General features: G+C 34.8%; 1 protein-coding gene and 1 pseudogene across 1 annotated transcript; one reads left to right on the top strand and one right to left on the bottom strand.

Annotated features, from left to right (window-relative positions):
* Nucleotides 1-581: 581 nt before the first annotated feature.
* Nucleotides 582-11,575, top strand: LOC141832930 (uncharacterized). Its single transcript, XM_074720293.1, has 13 exons — nucleotides 582-1,213; nucleotides 1,720-2,128; nucleotides 2,294-2,945; nucleotides 4,295-4,335; nucleotides 5,020-5,088; nucleotides 6,158-6,258; nucleotides 9,270-9,348; nucleotides 9,898-9,996; nucleotides 10,093-10,161; nucleotides 10,247-10,296; nucleotides 10,398-10,479; nucleotides 10,798-10,892; nucleotides 10,963-11,575. The coding sequence occupies exons 1-13, from the start codon at nucleotides 816-818 to the stop codon at nucleotides 11,117-11,119; spliced, it is 2,301 nt and encodes a 766-aa protein (XP_074576394.1). The 5' UTR covers nucleotides 582-815; the 3' UTR covers nucleotides 11,120-11,575.
* A 508-nt stretch (nucleotides 11,576-12,083) lies between these two features.
* LOC141832931 (uncharacterized) lies at nucleotides 12,084-15,882 on the bottom strand (annotated as a pseudogene).
* Nucleotides 15,883-23,167: the final 7,285 nt, after the last annotated feature.

The raw sequence follows: 23,167 nt of genomic DNA, 5'->3' as shown, positions 1-23,167 counted from the left end.
TACTATGTAGGGAAGCTTTAGTTTTGAAGGTGTTCCATTCATGATAATTTGTTCACAGACATAAATGAATCAAATGTTCGTGAACAACACGAAAACTAAAACTGTTGAAGGATTATTGCAAAGTTTCCTTAGAGTTTTAGACTGAGTAAAAAAAGATCTGAACTAGTTACTTGTCAACTTAGAAATGCTGACTCTGGAGAAGAACACATCATTTCTTTAGTTTATTCAACTGTTACATCAATTACTTACTGGCTCCAGCTGAATTCCATCTCCAGATCTTTTTTTTTTTTTTTTAATTTTCTTTGCAATAACAAAAAGTCTTAATTTTTAAAATAATAGTATATTTATGAAGAAATTTGGCATTAATTTATTATTTTTTTCTTTAAAAAATGATGTGTTGATAATATGAAATGAACAGAAAAATGTCGACCATAGCAATTTTCTTTTCTTTTTCAATTTTTTTTTAAAAAAAATTATTGAGAAAAATATTGGTGGCTTAAGAGATCACGGCAAAGTCGTCTGCTATGGAGGTCACAAGATATGGGGAAGAATTTTTATTAAATAAAGGAAAGGAAAGGAAAGAAAAAGGCAAAAAAGGAAATGAAAAGAGCCCACACAACGCAACAGCACCAGCACCAGCCATCGCCTTCCCCACGGAGAGAGAAATTGAGATCACAAGATTGCAAAAGGAGGAGGAGGAGGCATCTTTGATCCGAAAGGAGGCGCCGTTCAGTGGAAACCCACTCTTCGCCACCCGTAGAGTCGTCGAGACCCTCGCCTCCTTCCGCCGCTGCCGCCAGGAGCTGCTTGGGGGAATGGAGATCCCCGCGGAGGAGCTGCTGAAGAAGATCCAGGAGCTGGAGGCCGGCCACGCCCATCTGAAGCAGGAGATGTCCAAGTTGGTGCCCTCGGAAGGCGGCGCGCGCCGATCAGACCGCGGCCGGTCCCACTCGGTCTCGCCGCAGCGGACGGTGCCGCCGACGCGGAGGAGGAATAGCGGAGTCGGCATCGAGGGTTCCGCGGTGGCCTGGGCGAGGGGATCCAGCTCCTTTGGGCACTCCTCGAGGCTGCAGCGGGAGAGTCGGGGGCCGAGCGGCTCCCCCGGTGGCGGCCCGGCTGGGGTCAGGCTGTCGGAGAGGCAGTACCTAAACATTTTGCAGTCGATGGGACAGTCTGTACATATTTTCGATCTTCAGGGCCGGATAATCTATTGGTCCGTTGGCTTCTGCCTTTACTCTTTCTTTGCTCCGTTTTTCTCTTACCAATAACGATTTTTCTTGTTTCTTCTTGAATCATCACTTATGAATGTTCATATTGAACCGACATCGCTTGTATCATTTTCTGAGGTTAAGTGCTTCTGAACCCCTAAGATTTTAGGGAGTTGCATGATGTATAATAGCTATATCGACTGTGTGTAATGCATTGCCTTTACTCATTGCATTTTTATCGATTTTGACAATTGGACTATGCAAAAGAAGAGGAACACTGTAAGAATGATTGATAGGCATGAATGGTCATGCAAGAAGATTGCTTAGAAGTTCCTTGTTTCTTTTTATCAAAGCTTCCTTGTGATTGAGCTCCTGGTAGCATTTAGCTTTGTTTTCCAGTATCTTACAATTTATCTGATTCCAAAGTATTCCTCTTTCCGATTCTTGTATTTATACCAATACAACAGAGTGCTGATGAAGCGTATCATGGATAATATTGTCTGATTTGTAGGAACCGGTCAGCAGAAGAACTTTATGGCTACACTACATCTGAAGCACTTGGTCAGAATGCTATCGAGCTACTTGTTGATGCTCATGATTTCAACATTGCTAGGAACATAGTTCAGCGTGTAAACATGGGGGAGAGCTGGAAAGGAAAGTTCCCCGCAAAGAACAAACTCGGAGAACAATTTCTAACTATGGCCACAAACACCCCCTTTTATGATGATGATGGTAGCTTGGTCGGTGTTATTTGTGTTTCAAGTGATTCTCGATCTTTTCAGGATTCAACATATCCTTCAACCTTTAGCAATTCAAAAGCTTCTATCAGTGGCACTGCAAGAAAAAGTGTTATGCATAATGGTGGTTTGGACCCTCAACAACCCCTCCAAATTGCAATTGCATCCAAAATTACCAATCTGGTAAGTTAACTCTTGCTGAACTCCATAAATGATCAGCATAAAGAATGCTATGGGCTTATAGGTTGTTGAAGAACTTGGGAGTGTTCTTCGAATAGATTAGTTTGGCATCTTTTGTTAATTTATTTTCTAGTTTATTCTTTCTTGATTTTTAGAATACCACGACAGGCTACTAAAGTTACAAATAAAGTTCGTTCTCGAATGAAGCAAGGCGAAAATAATATGGAACGTGAAATTGCAACCAAGGATAGCCAGTGTTCTGATCGTGACACAATTTCAACAGAACATAAGGAAGATGGTGTTTCTAGTGGTGCTAGCACGCCAAGAGGAGAGGTACTACCATGTGACTTTGGAGAGCCTTCCGCTGTCACAGAGGAAAAGTCTCCTGGCAAAGCTTCCAAAGTGAATAATGATGAAGATGAAGGAAAAGTTGGCATCTACAAGATTATAAGCAAGACGGAGGCATTATTTGCCAATAAGAGTATATTATGGCCGTGGAAGGGAAATGAGCAGGATGCTACTAATTCAAAGACCCGCTTTGTCTGGCCATGGTTGCATAGCAATCAAGAAAATGCATACAATCACTCTAAAGCTTCTGAATCTTGTATGAAATCAGAAAGTCAAATGACTGAAAACTACCGGACAGGAAATAATGAAGCTTCAGGATCTTGGTCGTCTCTTAATGTCAATAGCACAAGTAGCATAAGTAGCTGTGGGAGCACCAGCAGCAGTGCCCTCCACAAAGTGGATACAGACACAGACTGCTTAGATTATGAGATCTTATGGGAAGATCTTACAATTGGTGAACAAATAGGTCAAGGTAGCCCTCTTCTCACGTTAATATGACAAAATGTATCGTATAGCAAATTATACATGTTGATTAGAAAATACCTAAACTGAATTTCTTCCTTTTTTCTGTTGCAACTTGTAAGTATTGCTATAATATCACCTTGGCCCACAACTTTTCTTGTTTTTACAATGCCTTAAAGATTCCATGCATGTGTTTTGCTATCTCTAGAGATAGTTACAAGATTTTTTCTGATTGTCATATTGGTAAAAATTCATTAGCAATTCTGTCGGATGTGCCAGTCAGTGGTTTGTTAAGACACTACTCTCAACCTTGTATTCTGACTATCAAATTACTTCCTCTCCTGCCTATGTTTCCATAATATTGAAAAAGCGGATTATTGGTTGTTTTAAAGCTAAGGTTTTTCTCATCATGGTATTATATTATTAAATCATCAATATATGTGGCTTTTGCATGCTTATCATAGTTTTTTTTTATCATCATCAAATTTTAGACCTTTTTTCTTACTATATTACAGATTGGATTTTATGTATTTGACCTGTTATTGTTTCTATAGTATGGAAGAATTAATGCAAGACAATATGTGAAACCTCACCAGAAGCTTGCATACTGCTTTTGCAATTCACAACATCAATCAGCTATTGTACAGCTACTATTATGTTAGATGTTGGACAACTATACAACTGTGGACGAACTCTATTGCTCTTAATTGGGTCATTCTAAAAGCATTCTAAGTGACACTCCTTTTGGAAATCTTCATATATTAGACAATGAGAACAACACTCTGTTCATCAAAACTTGGCAGTCACATCTTAGTTTCTTTATTTCATGTTTTTATTTTTTTTATTTATGACATCATGTAGCTAGTTGTGTTCATTTTCAGACACTTCCTTAGTTAAGTATGCTGTGATTAATTTGTCAAAAGTTTGGTTCTAGTGCATTCTTGTCATGGAGTGTATTTGGTGGTATATATTTTGTGCTTTTTCATGTGAAGAAACTCTTTTATTCATGTGATGGCTGAGAATGAAGAGATTTGACTTTTCATGGAATTGCATTTCTGTCACCAGTAGTTGTAGACTTATAAATTGACTTTTCAGGATGCCTATGCTAAAGAACAGTTATCCAATTTATCATGGCCCATACCTAATAAGTAATTTTTAAACAATAAACATTGTTTTTTTATTGTTTTATTTTATTTTTTTGTGCCAAACCACTCTTTTAGCACCCGCCATGTTAACATCATGACCTTTGTCGAACTCAGGATTTTGCCTGAATGATCTAAACTGTAAGATAATTCTCTCATCAGCATTGTTGATGATTAGATTCTGTTTCTTACAATAATTTGTTTTCTGCTCCTCCAGGTTCTTGTGGAACTGTATATCATGCTTTATGGTATGGCTCGGTAAGTTTCTCTTGTGCTTGTTTACTTTATGCCAAAAATGAATATGCGAATTGCTAGCATTTTCACCAATTTTAGGAAGGGTTAGCTATTTGGATATAGTCAGGTTTAATTTTCTACTCTGTTCAAGTTAGGCAAAAAAACGTTGCACTCCTAGTATTGCTAACATTTTCATAACTACATTACATGACTATTAGAGGGAACCAAAATGTTGTATGTGCAGATAATCATTTTTCATATAAATTACTAGTACACTGTAGTTTAATCCCACATCAAGGTTCTGTGCTAATTTGGGATAGCTATAAGGCCAAAAGGAGTCTACCATGTTCACTTAGGCTAGCGCACTTAGGCTAGTGGCTCAGGCTTATCACATTAATGTGACAAATACTATGACAGCTTGCTTATGTTTGGTGGGGTGATTCAATTGGAAAGGGATATCTAGAAAGGTTGAGCCACCTTTGGCCCTTACATGTCATTTGGCTAATCAAGGGATAAGGCCATGATGAGTAGTACTATTGTCAACTTAATTGAAGCATTTTGGCTAGTAGTTTAGATTTAAAAAGTTTATGAGAGAATTTCTTATTCAGGTGGGGATATGATAATTGTTGTACTGCCAAACCCCTACTATAGACCTTTCATCTTCTCTTTTACTAAATGATAAGTTAAATATGGTTTTGTTGGTTCCAGGATGTGGCAGTTAAAGTATTTTCAAAGCAGGAATACACGGATGATGTGATACTTTCCTTTAGGCAAGAGGTAATGATCAATATCAGCTCTTTGCATGTATCATGTAAGACAATATTCTGGTACTTGCTCTTATGTGGTATACTGAGAAGCAAGGTATATTCCTGTTAAGTTAAAATGGCGGTTTATTGTTTGCTCTTACTATCTACAGAATGTTTATCAAAATTGATATGTGGAATGATATAAATAATGGTTTTAATTGTTTTCCCTACTATTCTTTTGTCTGTTGAGTTTTTTCTAAACCAGATTCTTGTATGTCATGAGTAGCCAACTTTGTTATGTTTAGTTCTTTATAAAGTTACATAGTTTATGAGTTAAAATGCACTGCACCAGCATGTCTTGTCAGTTATACTTTCATAGGGACATGTGCTATGGAAAATAGATAGCTGCGTTCCTTTATTGGTGGTGAACTGTCAAAGCCCAAGGGTTGATAAACAGTGATCCATTAGCAAACACTCTTTATCCCTGTGAATTTACCATGTGCGATCCATTGAGGTAAAATGAAGATGCCATGGGTTGTCGACTTGCTCATCAGTTGCATATACCGCAATATGCTTTTGATGTTTCTTTGTGAGATTATTTAAAATTGTTTGTTTTTTGGCAAGGAAGAGAGACCAAACGGAGTGACACCTTATGCATCATCCATTACCATAGACGGGAGAGACATTGGGTCAAAAATTGTTGATTTGCCTGCTTCTGGCATATGCAATTACATTTTCTTTTCCTTTCATTTTTCCTTCCACTAGGCTATATTTTCATTCCATAAGTGTAAAATTGAACAAAAGGTCTGATACTAATGTGAAGATTGACTAGCTCTGCTGTTGAAATTGCCTGAAGATATTAAAATGGCAATCATTTTTCATTATTGGAATAAAAATTACTTGGCTAACATTGGGGAGACTTAAATTTCAATTGGATCTTTGTATGTTTCAACATATGGTAGAATTATGTCTTTGATGGTTTAGTGACCAACCTAGGTCATCTGTGATTTCACCATCCATATAGTTTAGCAAAAATTTTACTGAATTTGTTACTGAATATTACACATTCTTATAACCTTAACATTGGTTTTCCTTACAAGGTGTCACTGATGAAGAGGCTGCGGCATCCAAATATACTACTTTTCATGGGTGCAATAACCTGCCCTCAACGTCTTTGCATTGTGACAGAATTTCTTCCTCGGTTGGTTCTTATATTTCTATATCTGTATTGGCATAATTTTCATAGATTTCTATTTCTCTCAACATAAGATGGTTGTTAAGAAGGTGCTGCTTATCAAGAATCAGCCTATCTTCTAGGACTAGAATCACTTGACATCACCATACCTATCTCCAAGATTTAAAACACCAGTATTGAAGTCAGTTTCCTTGACTAGGGATGACCATTAGTGGTACCAGTCTGTGTCAACACTGATACAGGTCAGCACAGAACAATTCTACAACATAGGGATGGCAATGGGACAAGTGTCTTTTGGCATTTGTGACGTCTTTTTTTCTTCTTACCCTGAAATTTGAAATAATTATATGCTTGCATAGATAACAACTAAAGTTTCACTGTATTATGCTGCAGTTCTCTTGGTCTTGCATTAGGTGTGTTGAATATCACTTTGTATTTCTAGCTATAGGCAGAATCCAAATTGATTTTGGGTTTGGCTATTGTATGACTCAGTTTCAGGATTTGGATCAAGATTTTAAAATCTGAACCAAGTACCAACTCATGGATACAAGCTTGGAGTGAGGTTTTGGTTATTGTGGATTCTGGAGAGGAGATTGAGGTGGAAGAGAATAGGAAGAGGCATGGAGGATGGTAGGAGGAAAAGGAAGATAGAGCAGAGGAAGAAATGGATATGGAGAATGAGGGACAGGAGAAGAGAGAACAACAAGGAACTAAGGGGGGAAAGAGAAACAGACAGGTGAGGAGAGTTTGCCCTTTGCATGGATTTGGGAAAGGGAGATTGGAGAGGAAGAGAGAGAGAGAGAGCAGAAATATGAAGATAGAAGAGGAATAAAGAGTAGAGGGAAGAAAGAAGAGAGAGAGGGAGGGAGGGAGAACCAGAAAGGATTAGAGAAAGAGTGAGGAAGAGAGAAAGTTGAAGAGTGGTGGGAGGTGGTGCGATAGATTTGTTTATGGTCTTCTGAAAAAAAACATCATGCTGCTTACTTAGGGTTTTATGAAAAATTCACCTCTGTGGTGAACCATAAACTTTCAGGTCCGATTAGATCATAGTCCTGGTTGGATCCAGTTTGCTCACTCCTACCACTAGGCTATTTATAACTGGTTAAATTGCTTTTAGAACAATGAGCAAAATCTCATTGCTATTTTAATATTGTACATATGAAAGCATGCATAAGACATGGCCAATTAAATACTTTGTATGTCCCAATCCCCAACTATTCAGTGTTGTCTATGAGGATCTTTATGTCTTTATCTTTAGATTTTCCTTTTCTACATTCACGGAAAATACTGTTGAATTAATATTGGTAATTTTGAGCATTAACGGTAACACTCTAAGAAAGATGATTTATATCTACCACACAAGGAACTTAATTGCTATAAAGTTAGGTGCCTATGGCTATACTGAGAAAAATGATATAATTAGTTCGATTTGGGTGCTGAATTTATGATGGAGGGTCATTAGTGGTACCAGTCTGTGTCAACACTGATACAAGTCAGCACAGAACAATTCTACAACATAGGGATGGCAATGGGACAAGTGTCTTTTGGCATTTGTGACGTCTTTTTTTTCTTCTTACCCTGAAATTTGAAATAATTATATGCTTGCATAGATAACAACTAAAGTTTCACTGTATTATGCTGCAGTTCTCTTGGTCTTGCATTAGGTGTGTTGAATATCACTTTGTATTTCTAGCTATAGGCAGAATCCAAATTGATTTTGGCTTTGGCTATTGTATGACTCAGTTTCAGGATTTGGATCAAGATTTTAAAATCTGAACCAAGTACCAACTCATGGATACAAGCTTGGAGTGAGGTTTTGGTTATTGTGGATTCTGGAGAGGAGATTGAGGTGGAAGAGAATAGGAAGAGGCATGGAGGATGGTAGGAGGAAAAGGAAGATAGAGCAGAGGAAGAAATGGATATGGAGAATGAGGGATAGGAGAAGAGAGAACAACAAGGAACTAAGGGGGGAAAGAGAAACAGACAGGTGAGGAGAGTTTGCCCTTTGCATGGATTTGGGAAAGAGGAGATTGGAGAGGAAGAGAGAGAGAGCAGAAATATGAAGATAGAAGAGGAATAAAGAGTAGAGGGAAAAAGAAGAGAGAAAGAGGGAGGGAGGGAGAACCAGAAAGGATTAGAGAAAGAGTGAGGAGGAGAGAAAGTTGAAGAGTGGTGGGAGGTGGTGCGATAGATTTGTTTATGGTCTTCTGAAAAAAAACATCATGCTGCTTACTTAGGGTTTTATGAAAAATTCACCTCTGTGGTGAACCATAAACTTTCAGGTCCGATTAGATCATAGTCCTGGTTGGATCCAGTTTGCTCACTCCTACCACTAGGCTATTTATAACTGGTTAAATTGCTTTTAGAACAATGAGCAAAATCTCATTGCTATTTTAAAATTGTACATATGAAAGCATGCATAAGACATGGCCAATTAAATACTTTGTATGTCCCAATCCCCAACTATTCAGTGTTGTCTATGAGGATCTTTATGTCTTTATCTTTAGATTTTCCTTTTCTACATTCACGGAAAATACTGTTGAATTAATATTGGTAATTTTGAGCATTAACGGTAACACTTAAGAAAGATGATTTATATCTACCACACAAGGAACTTAATTGCTATAAAGTTAGGTGCCTATGGCTATATTGTCGAAAAATGATATAATTAGTTCGATTTGGGTGCTGAATTTATGATGGAGGGTAAGTGAATCACTGAGGGGATTGTATAAGCAATCTAATGACTTTGAACAAGGAATATAATGTGTACAATGCAGTTCACCTTCAAACACACATGGCTGCATATGAATCTGCACAAACCACTTATTTTTTAAAATGTGGAAGTTCAAATTATAAAGAGCCATCCTTAGTTTTCGAATTTTAAATTTGTTATGTATACTCCATTTTCATTTTCTTTTGAGATGTCAATTTTCTTTAGATTGGAGAAAGCTATTGATATAACAGATTAACTTGTTATGTATAACTATTTCTCCATTTTTGTCCTACCTGAAATGCAGTGGGAGTTTATTTCGTCTGCTGCAAAGAAACAATGCAAGGATGGACTGGAGACGACGCATTCACATGGCTCTAGATATTGTAAGAATAGTTCCTCAAACTAAAACATGCGTGTTTAGTTCATGTTCCTTTTTTTAATGTCTAAATATTTCATAAAATTATATAATATGCAGCACCCATGTGCTTTTTTACTGTACACAGGGTGTTGATTGTCCACAAAATGAATTTAGGAGAGAAATGTTATACAAGCACTGTGCCTGATCCAGTAACCAATGGTTCATAAGAATCCATATGGTTTAGAGTGACATCAAAATTAGCAAAGGATCTTTATAAGGCAACATTTGAATAGGGTATCTCAGATCCTACAAGAGAAAAGAAAACTAGGATACCGAATTGTAAGACTTTCTAGATGGAAGGTGGATACTGAAGTAGACAGAGAGTTCCTTACTGAAATTCCACTTCACTTTGAAAGCTGCTGTAGGGTTAAAGAGATTAATTGAACTTATAACTCAAAAATACCATCACATGTTTTTTCTTTCTATTTTTGTAGATTTTTTTTTGATGGCTCAAGTGCCTCAGATGCAGATCAGTGTTTTTTAATATAATTTTTTATTTTTTATCTTTTGATAGGCAAGGGGAATGAATTATCTTCACCATTCCAACCCTCCTATCATCCATCGCGATTTGAAGTCATCAAATTTGTTGGTTGACAAGAACTGGACTGTGAAGGTGGGAAGTTTGCTTCTACGTGCACAAGCATTCATATGAATATATATATATATATATATATAGACATTAACCTTTGTCAGCTTTGATGGCAAACAGGTTGGTGATTTTGGTCTTTCACGTTTAAAGAATGAAACTTATTTGACAACCAGAACTGGGAAAGGAACGGTAATTTTAGATGCTCCCTTGATGACCTTATCAGTTTTTGATGGCTCCTGAAATCTGATTCTGATGTTTGCTTTCCTTGTTTCAGCCACAATGGATGGCTCCAGAAGTTCTTCGAAATGAACCTTCAGACGAAAAGTATGTTAGCTTATGACAGTTTAGGCCATAGTTTCCATTTGCATTTTATTGCTGCACGAGAGGATAAAAATGTCACCTTCCTGTGGTTTGTGCAATAATAGGTCAGATGTTTATAGCTTCGGGGTGATACTATGGGAACTTGTCACTGAGAAAATCCCTTGGGAGAATCTCAATTCAGTGCAGGTAATTACCACTTCATTGAAGAAAGTAAAATAATGTTTTCCATTTGGTGATGCTCGACACAAGTAATAAAAGTTATTTATGAACAACATGCGAAGATATCTTAGTTGGCAGGATGAAAATTTTCGAGTATATTGGTTGGCCATGTTTTTTTGTTTGCCGATTGCGAGTCTAGCTGATAAGTCACAACAGTTGCTATCATCTAAACATACATTTCTGGCTGATATTAAGCAGGAAGAATTTTGTGTTTTTGCTGCTATTGTTTCCACTTGCCTATTGGGTTCATGTTTCCACAATTCTAAAAATGTTCATTTTATCCAGGTTATCGCAGCTGTAGGATTTATGAATCAGAGGTTGGATTTGCCGGGAGATTTGGACCCGCAATGGCTATCCATCATCGAAAGTTGTTGGCATAGGTTATTCTTCGCACGATAACTATTAACCCATTTTTTTCTCTTCTTTTGTTAACCTTTTTCCTTGGCACAGTGAACCGAAATCACGACCAACCTTCCAAGAACTTGTAGAAAGGTTCAAAGACATGCAAAAACAACATGCGATGCAGTCTCACTTGCAACGTGCTTCAGCTGGCGAAAATGCACTCTCTGCAAGAGTAGGCTCTCAGGAGAGAAATGAGCCTGACTGATCAACGACCATCGAGCACTTTTGTCTAACCTCATTCCAGAAACCAAGTTGTCTCTTAGGAGCACGGTTTGTTCGCTCTTGCAATTGGCGACAGCTTCATACAATCAAAGAATGTAGCTAGCTACAAGTTGGTCTCGATTGCAGAAATGCTTCTGATTTCCGTCTGAGGTTCTCGTAAACGAAAGAAGATCTGCATCAATGAAGACAGAGGCTGTGACAAGATCAGGAGGGGGAAATGTGAGTTCTTAGGGCATGCGATATGAAATCAAAGCTCCATCGAGTTGTGCAACGGCTGTGTTCTTTTTGCCGGAAAAAGGGTTCACTGGTTGCGTTGTACAGAATCGAGAATGTATCTCTTTGAAGTTGTTAATCCTTGCTATGTTGTGGCATACTCTTGACTTGGTATCTTTTGGTTTTCACTTGAATGAAGTTGTGTTCTTGCATTACTGATGAATAATTGATCGACCATGCTCATGTGAGTCTTGATAAAACTCTTCAGATCAAACCATTTTATGCCAATCTGATCTTTTTGCTTAAATCGAAAATTTATTACTTAATTTTTTAGACATGTTCATCTCATTTCATGAAAATAATTTGAAGGTAAGAAAGAAAGAAAGTTGTGGGTTTGTACTAGTTTGAACACAACATTTTCCTTTCTTTTTGGTCATGGAGGATAAAGTTAGGGTTGTTCATAAGTTGAAAACTTTTGCATGCTCTTGATATATACTGTGTTTACTCTTCAACCTCTCTTTCTAATTTTCCTACAAAAAATAGGGAGAGAATAATAACAAATGGCCATTCTCTCCAATCTTCCTTTTCCATTCCTTTAAGTAAAATAACTAAGAAATCACTATCTCTATTTTTGTAATAAAGGAAACTTCTGTTTATTAGTCAATTTGTTCAAGGTCATTGCAAATACTGATCGAGTAATGATTCTTACAATTTATATATGCATGTCTAATGACCAGAAAATTACCAAAGCAATCATTAAGATTGCGATAAGGTGCTGCAATTAAACCTTCTAGTCTGAATGGATGCTTCAAGTTGAGTCATCTTCACCATCCGGGAGGAGGGCTGTCCACCTCCAAGATTAATTGAGTGGTTCTTTTGGAGAGAATAAAGGAAGAAAGAAAAGCTTTTGATCCATCTCGACAGATATCTCAATGAATTAGGGAACAGTTTGATACAAACATGAGATGATCATGAATCTAATGACATTTCAAACTATTATCTATCCTGACTTGCTAGGATCATAAAGATGGCCGGCAGGTTAGCGCTGTGAAATCTTTCTCTGATACTCTTTGGCAACTATGGCGAATCTTTGTAAACCTTGTTCAAGCAATCCTTCCATGAATGGCTTAATCACCTGGAGATCCAATAGGTTTCGACTGTCAGGGAGAAATTAACAGCACATTACTGCGATCCAGGTTTGCGATACATACCGCTGCAACTGGAATCAAAATTTCAGGAATCTCATATGAAACTGTCAACTGAATCAGAAATGAAGCAAAGTGACAGCTAGCTAGTATGAGGGATGAAAAGAGAAAAGAAAACAATAATAAAATATTAATAATAAAAAGTAGGGTATACTTGAATTTTGCACGATGGACCTTTGGGGAAAAATCTGACTGCACCTCTGCAAGATTGAGAAGGGGGAGGTAAAAAATTTAATAAGTAAAATGTTGGAGTTGTTTCATAGATTCTTAGTAAATTTGATTCACTCCGCCTAATTCCCTAGGTGAAATGGACACCAAACCAGAGACCAAAATGAACAAAAGTTTCCCTTTAATCTTCAATGTTGAAGACAATGCATTGGTGTGATTAGAGGCAAATGCTCATGAATCATAGTTATCTGAAGCCAAAATCGATCAGAAGTGACCATAGAGCAGATAAGAAGAATAGTTGTGTGACTCTTCTGCTGCGTCTAGAATAGAATCATGAGCAAAATTTGCTCATACAAAGGGAGTTCTTGCAATACAATGTTTCATCACATGATGCTCACATCACAATGGAGTACACAACACCATTACAATTGGAAAGGATGTGACGAATTGGCACAAAATAAAATTGAGATTTAGGAAAAAGCAGAATTATTTTGAAAAGTTACTGATCAAATGAAGCAGTGTTGTAGATTTGTGGTTTTATATGGTCTTATGTGAATGCCCGACCATTTGAGGTTTAACTACATGACTGTTATGCTACAATTGAACAAAAATGTATGTTCATATTGCTAGTAGTTTCTTGCTATTGTACAGAATACTAAGAAGAGCCAACTAGATTGGCAAAGCATATGACTGCATTAAGTATTAGGAAATTCTGATATTTGGATAGACAGTGCAATATTAGTACGTACTCCGTGTCATATCATATAACTGAATGATTGCCCTACCTGTTCGGAAGACCTTCTAAAGATCGCCAGTGTATCTTCTGATTAGGAATAGGCTGCAGCACAAGAAATGAATGTATTGAATTTTTGAACTAATACAGACTATCATTTGTTGTTTCAGATGATGAAGATGCTTACATGCAAATTTCGAGCAAGCCAAGAAAATTCAACATCGCAGCCAAGCATTTCATACTTGAGTGACCAACGCGATAGATCAGGCTTTTCAGGTAGAACCTGCAAGGTACCGGTAATCAGTTGTTTCTAACTTAGCTGTAATCTGAGCTTTTTTCCATGTGTTACTAATCTTATGAGTAATCTAACATTTATCAAGTTGGAGTATGAAGTCAAAAGACAAGATTACAAATCTCTCCAAACCAGAGTTACTTGATCTTGTTTCATAACAATCTAGCCAAAATAGTTAAATGAAATACTACAATTAATCTCAAAAAGCCTCTACATACATAGATCACCTATTGATTGTGTATCCAGAAACTACTTTAGTAGATTCAACATTTGTGTCCAAATCAAGATACAGCTTATTGCTTATAAAGTGATTCAGTTAGGAAGTTGTGACTAAAGTTATACTACAATACAAGATAATGGTAATAAAATACTAGTCGTATTGGAACAAAAATTAAACAGTGTCAGAAGGAAAGATGCTAGATCAGCAGGGCAACTGAGTATCCACTCCGAAGATGCTTCATTCTCCTTAAAGTAGATTTCTTATATATAAGCAACAATACTAAGAAAACAAAAAAAGAAGAAGCATTTTACTATATTTTCAACAAATATCTTCTAAATGCTCTAACTTTCAATCTTACTTCAATGTGAAATCTCAAAGTTCATAATAATCTTAATCTATAATGAGAACATAAGAAAGATTGGTCCAGCATGATAAAGCTACTTTGTCAAAGATGCAAATTGCAAGTAGCAAGTTCTATACAAAGCCCATCGCTCAATAGACAAAGCAACTTAGACCGAAAAAATATGAGTTAAACCCATTGAGCTGTGGTGCTGCAAGATATTAACAAGCACCTTTACAGAAGAAATAAAGGGCATCCATTTTGGAATTGCCTCGCGGTCAGAATAACAGTCATAAGCTACTGAACATGGGACATCAATTTCAATCTCAGAGCTGCATCCATACAAGCATTGAGTTACTTCACAAAATCATGCAATGTCTGAGCTCAAAAAATATGAAGTTCGTCAATAATCAAACAACAACCAGAAATGGGAAATCAAAATTCCAAAAGCACAACAGCCATTCGGAAAGTAACTGAAGACTGATAAAAGTTCGCATTCAGTTACTTCACAAAGTCACGCAATGTCTGAGCTCAAAAATTTGAAGTTCATCAATAATCAAACAACAACCAGAAGTGGGAAATCAAAATTCCAAAAGCACAACAGTCATTCTGAAAGTAACTGAAGACTGACAAAAGTTCAGATAGTTATAGATGGGGAATTTTGGGGACACTCATCTACAGGTCGTATTCTCCATGACTAAAAAGTTATCATGGGAACTATCTGAAGTGATGCAAAAGTGCATTGTACCCAAAAGTATATGGAGGCTTGTGAAGTTCTGTTAATTATAGAAACTCATGAATATTGTATACAGGTGTGACTCAAAACCTGAGCAAATTCTTTGTCATCATTGCTAACCAAGAAAAGTGTGATTGTTTACAACGTGCTTCAAGTTCAAACAAAATTCATGTCTGACCAAGAAGATGTCAAATTTCTCAACGAGAAACAAACATCAGTGAAAACAGTGCGAAAGGAGGGAAACATCAAGTGTTTCAAGCTAAATGGCAGGGTTTCAAGAGAAACACAGTGTAACCCTAGGCCGTAGATAGTCCACCATTAAAGTCGGTATAATGTCAATTCCATAGTCAATGATTGAATAATTCAAACCAGCACCTCTAAAAGAGTCTAAAAACATGATGCGCCGCAGAATTGAATCAATAAAGATTGAAGATTCGGATATGCACAAGCCTTTATGAAACATGACCTCCATTCTCGACGCCTACGCCTAAGTAGCAGGCTACAGCAACCAATACGAGACAACGCGGAGAAAGGGGAAAGGGCCAAATACCTGCAGTCCTGCCATTCCATGGCAGGCGAGAAAGGTCTGCACTTGGGGAATGGCTTCCTCCTCAAAGGACGCGAGGGAGGGATTCTGAGGAGAGGCGATTCGGGCGAGGCCTGAGTCCGCCGACACAGAAGGAAGAGAAGGCGTCTCCTTTCTGCAGACCGGGGCTTGGCCCTAGGTAGCCACGAGCCAGCGGAAGCCATTAGAGCAGCGAGATCGGCCATGGCTCCCTCCACGGAGACGACGCTGCGTCCGCTTCCACTCCCCCGGCCGTGCGCGCCGCTCCACACAAGACCACTCCCTCTCACTGTGGTTTATCTTTAATTTTTATTTTTTTAAAATACTAATTATTTTTATTACTTTTGGTATTGGTTAACGGTTAGTAAAGATTTTAATTTTTTTTATAATTTAATTGTCCAAATTTCATTAATTCTAAAAGTAGAAGATCTTCTTTAATTTTTATTTTTTAAAAATAGAATTGATTATATTGCTTTTGATTTCAATTATTATAATTATACTTAGTAAAAAATCATTTTATTGTATTTTAAAAAATCATACGTACATATCAGTGCAGTGCGCTAAAAAATTATATACATTTAATGTTTAAAGTTAAATCCAAAAATTACAATTAAACATGACGATGAAAATATACATATATAATATAATAATGCTCAAATAAAAAAAAATGAAAGCAATGAATGTTTTCACCATATAAAAATATATTCCGGTTGGAATATTGTTCTACACTTTTAGTTTTAAAAAATTACGAATATATTATTTATTATTTATTATTTATTAGGTGTAATTTTATTTTAAACAATTTAGAAATTAAGAGCATCTCAAAATCTTATTAGGTGAGTTTCTTTATGATCCCTATTACATCAAAAATAAAAAATCTTATTCATATATTATAAAAAAATCTCAATCTCACTCTTTATTTATATTTTACATTATATATATAGATATTATATTTTATATATTTGAGAAATTTGAAGGATATTATAAAATATAAAATATTTTAAAATTTTGAAAGATATTACGTGTGAGAAAAAATTAAAACTATTGGACACTCAAGAATTCAAACTGTTTATATAAAGGATTGAAATTTTCATATAAAAATATAAATATAGAACGAAAAGAATAAAAAATAGAAAATAATAGAATAAATGGAAAAATAAAATATTAAAGATGTATTTATATTAAAAATAACAGAACAACGATTAATTTTTATATTTTATTAATTTTAATATTTTTAAAGAATAACTATCAAATTATAAAATAAATTTAATTTTAAAAAAAATAAAAAGAAGCATCCCAACGTTAATAAAAGGAGCTCGATCGTTCTATTTGTCATCTCATCCACAGCTGAAGGCCATGAAACCATAATTGTATTTGAAGCAGAATAAAAATTATAAATTATTAAAATCAAGTTTTAAAATAAAAATGATCCTTAATAAAAAAATTACTAGATGAAATTTAAAATAAAAAAGAATATCCTCATGTCTTCTTTTGCACGACCGTTCGCGACAAAACATTCCAAGCACTGAAATTCCGGAGGACTACCGTCGGCACAAAACGTTCCGAGCACTAGAACTATTCCGGAGGCCTAAAATAGTATATAATATCATTTTTAATTTTTTTAAATTATTTTATTTTTTAATTTATGGTTAAATCATTTAAAATTTTTCTTTTAAAATTTAAGAGTTGAGTTATAGTATTAAGTATAAAAAAATTTTAATTGCTCACGAGTTATAACAAGTGTTATTCCGCACTTCTTATTAGTGATGGGAAAGTCTTGAAAAACCGTTCCAGTGAATTCTTGCAGAATAAAAATTTTTCGCAAACGATTTCAAGTTGCCCTCATAGTTAATCAAACCAAGATTTGATCAACGCATTTAGATCATTGCGCTCTTGTGTTTGATTTACAAGATCCGAGATAAAAGGAATAATTTAATTATAGCGGAAACATTAAATTATACCTCTTCTTTATGGGATGTCTAGAAGGAGTTAAAGACCTCTCGATCTTCTGTTGTATTCCTCTCCTCTTCTCAAACGTTGTGTGGGCAACGATCCTTCGAGATGATTCCACCAAGTCTCTTTACTCCGATGGCAAGCAAGCAATGAACCAACCCTTCCTTTCTTTATCTTTTGCTTCTCCTTCTTCCTTCTCCTTGGCCGCCGGCCCTAGAAGAGCTAGAAGAGGAGAAGAGGAGCCGACCCTAAAGGAATAAGGGAAGAAGAACTCCTAGGAGCCGTCGGCCCTAAAGAGAATAAGAATAGAAGAGGAGGAGGGAAGCCGACCCTTCACAAGGAGGGAAGGTATGTGGCCGGCCCTAAGGAGGGGAGAAAAATTCACTAAAAAGTTGTGATTTTCCCTTTGCAAGCCTTCTCTTTTATAGCTTAGTCATCTCACAAAATTTGGTATGATTATAATCAAATCAAATCTTCTTATCCAGATTTGATTAGAAAAATCATAACCAATTTTGTCTGCGAAAGAGATAAAATTATGATTCTAATCAAATCAAATCTCATCCAGATTTGATTAGAAAATAACCAATCATCAAATCTCAAGATTTGATTAGAAAAATCATAATTAATTTTGTCTGCGAAGAAATAAAATTATGATTCTAATCAAATCAAATCTCATCCAGATTTGATTAGAAAAATCATAATTAATTTTCTCTACGGAAGAAAATTAATAATTTCGTAACGAAAATTTTAATCAGAATTTCTTAATAAAATTTTTCTCCGGAAAAATAATTTCAGAAATTCTTAAAATTTCCTATCCGAAATTTCATATAATTTTCTTAGGTGGATACGAGGTTTTATCCAGAGGCTACAGTAGGGACCTAGAGGAGAAATTGATTTTGGCCTCCTGATGGACTTGGGCTTCCTGTGTTCTCCCTGAACACCCAACTTCAAGCCCATCAATAATAACTCATTCCACTAGAGAGTTATTATTGCACTACCGCACCAATCCCATATTATAGTATGGGCTCCTTTTTACTATAAGTACATTAATTTTCCTGTGTTTAAAATATCGTATGTCCGTTAATTAAATGAGTTACTGACAACTCGAATTTAATTAACTTCTGATTCTGAGAGTAGTACCACACTCATCTTTTGTTATCATGCGGATCTGAGTCCACCTGCAGGGTTTACATGATAATCCTTTATGAGCTCCTCAAGGGGACATCATCAGCCTAGGTTATAGGACACAGTTTCCTTCTATAATCAACAACACATCATGTACATAATACTACTTCCCAACTCATCGGGCCTTTTGATCTATCGCTCTAAATCTCACCCTTTGATGAATCAAGGAAGTATATACTAAGTACATGTGCTTGTTATTATATAGAGATTAAGAGCATGTACATTCATAGCAACAGAGGTTTAGTTCGATTATATAGTCAGTATAAATCGAACAATCCTCAGATGGTCCTGCTCAATACACACTGAGTGTACTAGTGTAATTCTATAGTCAAGACAGACTAAGACCAAATTACACTACAACCAATCCAATGGTTTGTCCAATTCATCTTGGTTGTGAACACTGTTTGTAATCTATAAGGAACTGATAACATGGTCTTCTGTGTGTGATTCCGCACACCATGTTTATCTACAATATAGATTAAATGGACACTTGCATAAAAACTAAATGCAAATATTGACCAAATATGATTCTTATTTCAGAATGTTTATTTACATAGATAGTTAGGATTCTGGTATACATCCCAATAATTAACATACTCCATGAGTAATTAAAATTTTTTTTGTGTTTAGTACTATTATCCAACCTTTAAATTTTAAAAGAAAAAAATAACTTAAATGAAATAAATAAATAAATAAATTTTTAAAATAAAAAATGATATTGTATAATAATTTTTTTTTCATTTTATGTGTATAACATACATATTTATTGATATTGTATAACATATTTAGATATTTAAATTATATATATATATATATATATATATATATATATAAATAAAAATAACTTAAATACAAATACATAACTTAAGAATTTAAGCAACGAACTTATCATAAGATTTATTATCGTTTCTTTCATAAAAGACAGATTAAGTATAAATTCTCTTAATTTATGATCCATTATGATCCATTATATAAATAAGTAAATATTCCTTTCCATTATGAATAGTGATTGTATGGTTAATCATCATGGGTATAATGGTAGATGTTGAGATCAAATTATTATTCTTTCTCTATGTTGATTTTTTTAATTTTTGCTTGAAATGTTCTATTGCAGACGGACTTCTTTTACTTAGGTATCAATTATATATATATATATAAAACGTGTCGTTTCAATTGTTTAAAATAATAGCTTATACAAATTTTATCTTATTAATTAATAAATGTTTTACAATGGTGATTAACGGTTAGATTAATAATCAAAGGGTTATGGGTACGACAAATTTATTTGTTAATTAATTACATCTGAATTCCATTTTAAGCTAAGAGCATCTGCAACATTACCATGTTATTAGACGTGAACAAAAATTCGGTTAAACCGAATAAACTGATCAAACCGAACCGAATTTTTAATTCGGTTCGGTTATTTCGGAAGTTCGGTTATTTTTTTAAAAAAATCGGTTAATTCGGTTCGGTTTCGGTTTTAAATTTTCTTATTCAGTTAAACCGAATAAACCGAATTAATTAAATTAAAAAAATAATTTATAAATTTTAAATAAATAAATATATAAATTTCTAATTTATTAGTAAAATTTTTATAATATTTAAAAAAAATTCGGTTAATTCGGTCAAAAACCGAATTAACCGATAAAATTTCGGTTCAGTTTGTTCGGTTTTTATTGGGAAATTCGATCGGTTCAGTTGGTTCGAAAAAAATCGGTTTTCGGTTAATTCGGTTCGATTTTAACCGAATACTCACCCTTACGTGTTATAACACTAAAAAAAAAATGCATGTGGGGTGGACCAACCAGAGGTTGACCCACCTCATTGCACATAAACGTGTTCAAAATATTGAACGCGTTCATGTGCCACATCATTCTTTTCTCTTTCTTAGAGTGTTATTAATGCCCATTAATACAGCGTTGCGGTTGCTCTAAGTAGTAAACACATCTTTAGCAAATTTAATTTTAATTTTGTGTCAAATACAATACCTATTTCCTCTTACATCTTTTATATGATGATAAGAAAAGAGTAGAAATGATTTTTTTATTTAAAGAATTATTAATTATTTAGTGCAAAAAAAGGAAAATTTTAATTCTCAAAATTATTGACCTTTTTTTTTATATATATACTAAGTCATGGAGGTGGACGGTCCTTCCCTGGTTCGCCCCGGATACATTCAAAAATTAGAAGTGGACAGTCCTTCCTTGGTTCACCCGGATACATTCAAAAATATTCATTATAATACATTGACAATCGATCTCTACAATCTTCGCTGGAGGTGGACAGTCCTTCCCTGAATTCATCCCAAATACATCTGAAAATATTCATAATAATACATTGAGAACTGATCTCTACAGTCTTCGTTCCTTGTAAGATCATTTCAATGTTGAAGTGGACACTCTACTTGCGAAAGCAAACTCTTAATTTTTTTGTTAGTACATTCTAAAACACTCATAGTAATACATTTAGGATCGATCTCTACGAACATCACCATCCCTGTAAAGTCATTCCAATACTGAAATGAGCACTTTACTTGCAAGGATAAACTCTCAATTTTTTTTTTTTTTTGCACGTAGATACTTCAATCGAGACTGTCCAACATAATTTTTCCTTCAAATTTAGATATTGATTCATGCCCCACCACCAGACAATCGAATTACCGTCTCTCATGTGAATCGAAATGCTTTTACCTTGGGCACCAGCCTGTGAGGGCAATTATTGACCATAATTGTTTAATTGAATAATGGTCACAATTACATATTATTTTCGGTTTTGTTGTAAACAATTTGCTAAAATAGTTATGCCACATCTCGTTCAAAATTTATTACCTTTTTTTTAAAAAAAATTAAATATTACTGTAATTACAATAGAAATTAATTTTATAAAACTTAAATTATATTGGCAAAAAATTGAAAGGACGCTCAGCTTTTAAAATTTTTCAAAATGACATTTCACTCTGAAATTGTTTTGTACAAAACAGTTCTAGGTGACGTTGTTATGTACAAAAAAAGGTAGCACAACTTTGGCCAACTATTGCTCTAAGAAAGGTCCACCTTGAAGCTATTTTGACTCAGATTTGACTAACTTATCCCAATTTTAGTTCAAAATAGCACCATCTTGGGTCATCTTTGTACAAAGTAATTTTAAAATGGCATTGTTTTATATAAAACAACTTTAAAAAGGTGGCCGAGCTGTTCAAACTTATTTGACTAAGCAGAATCTAAAATAAATCAAATCATTAAAACGATTATTCAAATTTATCTTTCATACGAGCTATACTATTAAACTCTAAATTCAGTTTGATTATTTACAATTTTAATATTTTTAAACTTCTTTAATTAGTCAATGAATTTGATTTTGAAAAACTTATTTGTTTATGTACCATATTAATGAAAGCTTTATTGATGAATATAATTCATCAAATGTTATTAGTGAACATTATTTATGAACAATTCACTTATCTATTCAATATTAACAAACCAAACTCATATATATTCAAACTTTCATTTAGTTTAATGAATTATTAAAGTTTATTTACTTGATTAACCTTGTGTATATCGGAACAATATACACAAACTATTACAAAACAGAACACTAAATTTACTTCTGAACATTTGATTCATTTGCCCTATCAATACAAACAAAACAACACCAAGGTAGTATTTTAGGTAGAAATTATGGACAAGATATTGCTTTAATTATTTTTAAAATAGAAGTTCCTTTTAACGATAGAGATAAAAGATATCATATCTTGGAACCATGTCTCCAACTAATCTCCTTAGTTCTTAACAGAAGCTTAATGACTATGGAAACCAACAACAGTCTTCATACACCATTGGAGTATTACTTTTCATGATTTAACCAGAATAATTTCGACAGATTAATTATAACCTTCACCACATTGCCTAGTCGGCAAGGAGAGGAAGATATATAGATTGTGTTGCCGGAGCATCTATGGGTTCTCCAAATGAGATAGGGTATATATATGTTGGTTAAAATAGGTGACTCATTTGCGAAATTACCAAGTGAAGAAGGATAGAATTTATAAGTAGGAGCCTCAATTTTCCCCAAAAGGTAAGTCACCTTCAGATTGTGCTTGAGGATAAACTATAATCTAGAATGAGATAAAACATTAATCAACAAGGATCACGATATAGGACAATGCTTGGTTAGAGGTTTATATGACTAGGTCAAAATTTTCTCTCAAATGAAAAATTATAGAAAGGGCCTCTTCATGAACCTCTATGAGTCAACCTATAACTGTTCATCTTCACTGGTACAATTTGCAATCAAATCATACGAATGGGATGTGTTAAAATTGAAAATGAAGAATTATAGATCAGACAAGTAATTTAGGAGATTAGAATCTAGCCAGCAACAACAACTGACAATTCACCCATGATTGATTAAACACAATGCTT

Source organism: Curcuma longa, chromosome 8 (genome assembly GCF_044706935.1).
Source record: "Curcuma longa cultivar G26 ecotype Majalengka, Jawa Barat chromosome 8, ITB_CL_G26_1.1, whole genome shotgun sequence".
Taxonomy (NCBI): Eukaryota; Viridiplantae; Streptophyta; class Magnoliopsida; order Zingiberales; family Zingiberaceae; genus Curcuma; species Curcuma longa.
Note: the sequence above shows the minus strand (reverse complement) of the source record. Positions and strands in the feature narration are given on the sequence as shown.

Excerpts from the sequence above, each read along its gene's own strand:
- LOC141832930 (XM_074720293.1), top strand. The coding sequence starts at position 816 with ATGGAGATCCCCGCGGAGGAGCTGCTGAAGAAGATCCAGGAGCTGGAG. Across the intron at positions 9,997-10,092 it reads ACAAGAACTGGACTGTGAAG|GTTGGTGATTTTGGTCTTTC; the intron begins GTGGGAAGTTTG and ends GATGGCAAACAG. Across the intron at positions 10,297-10,397 it reads AATGAACCTTCAGACGAAAA|GTCAGATGTTTATAGCTTCG; the intron begins GTATGTTAGCTT and ends GTGCAATAATAG.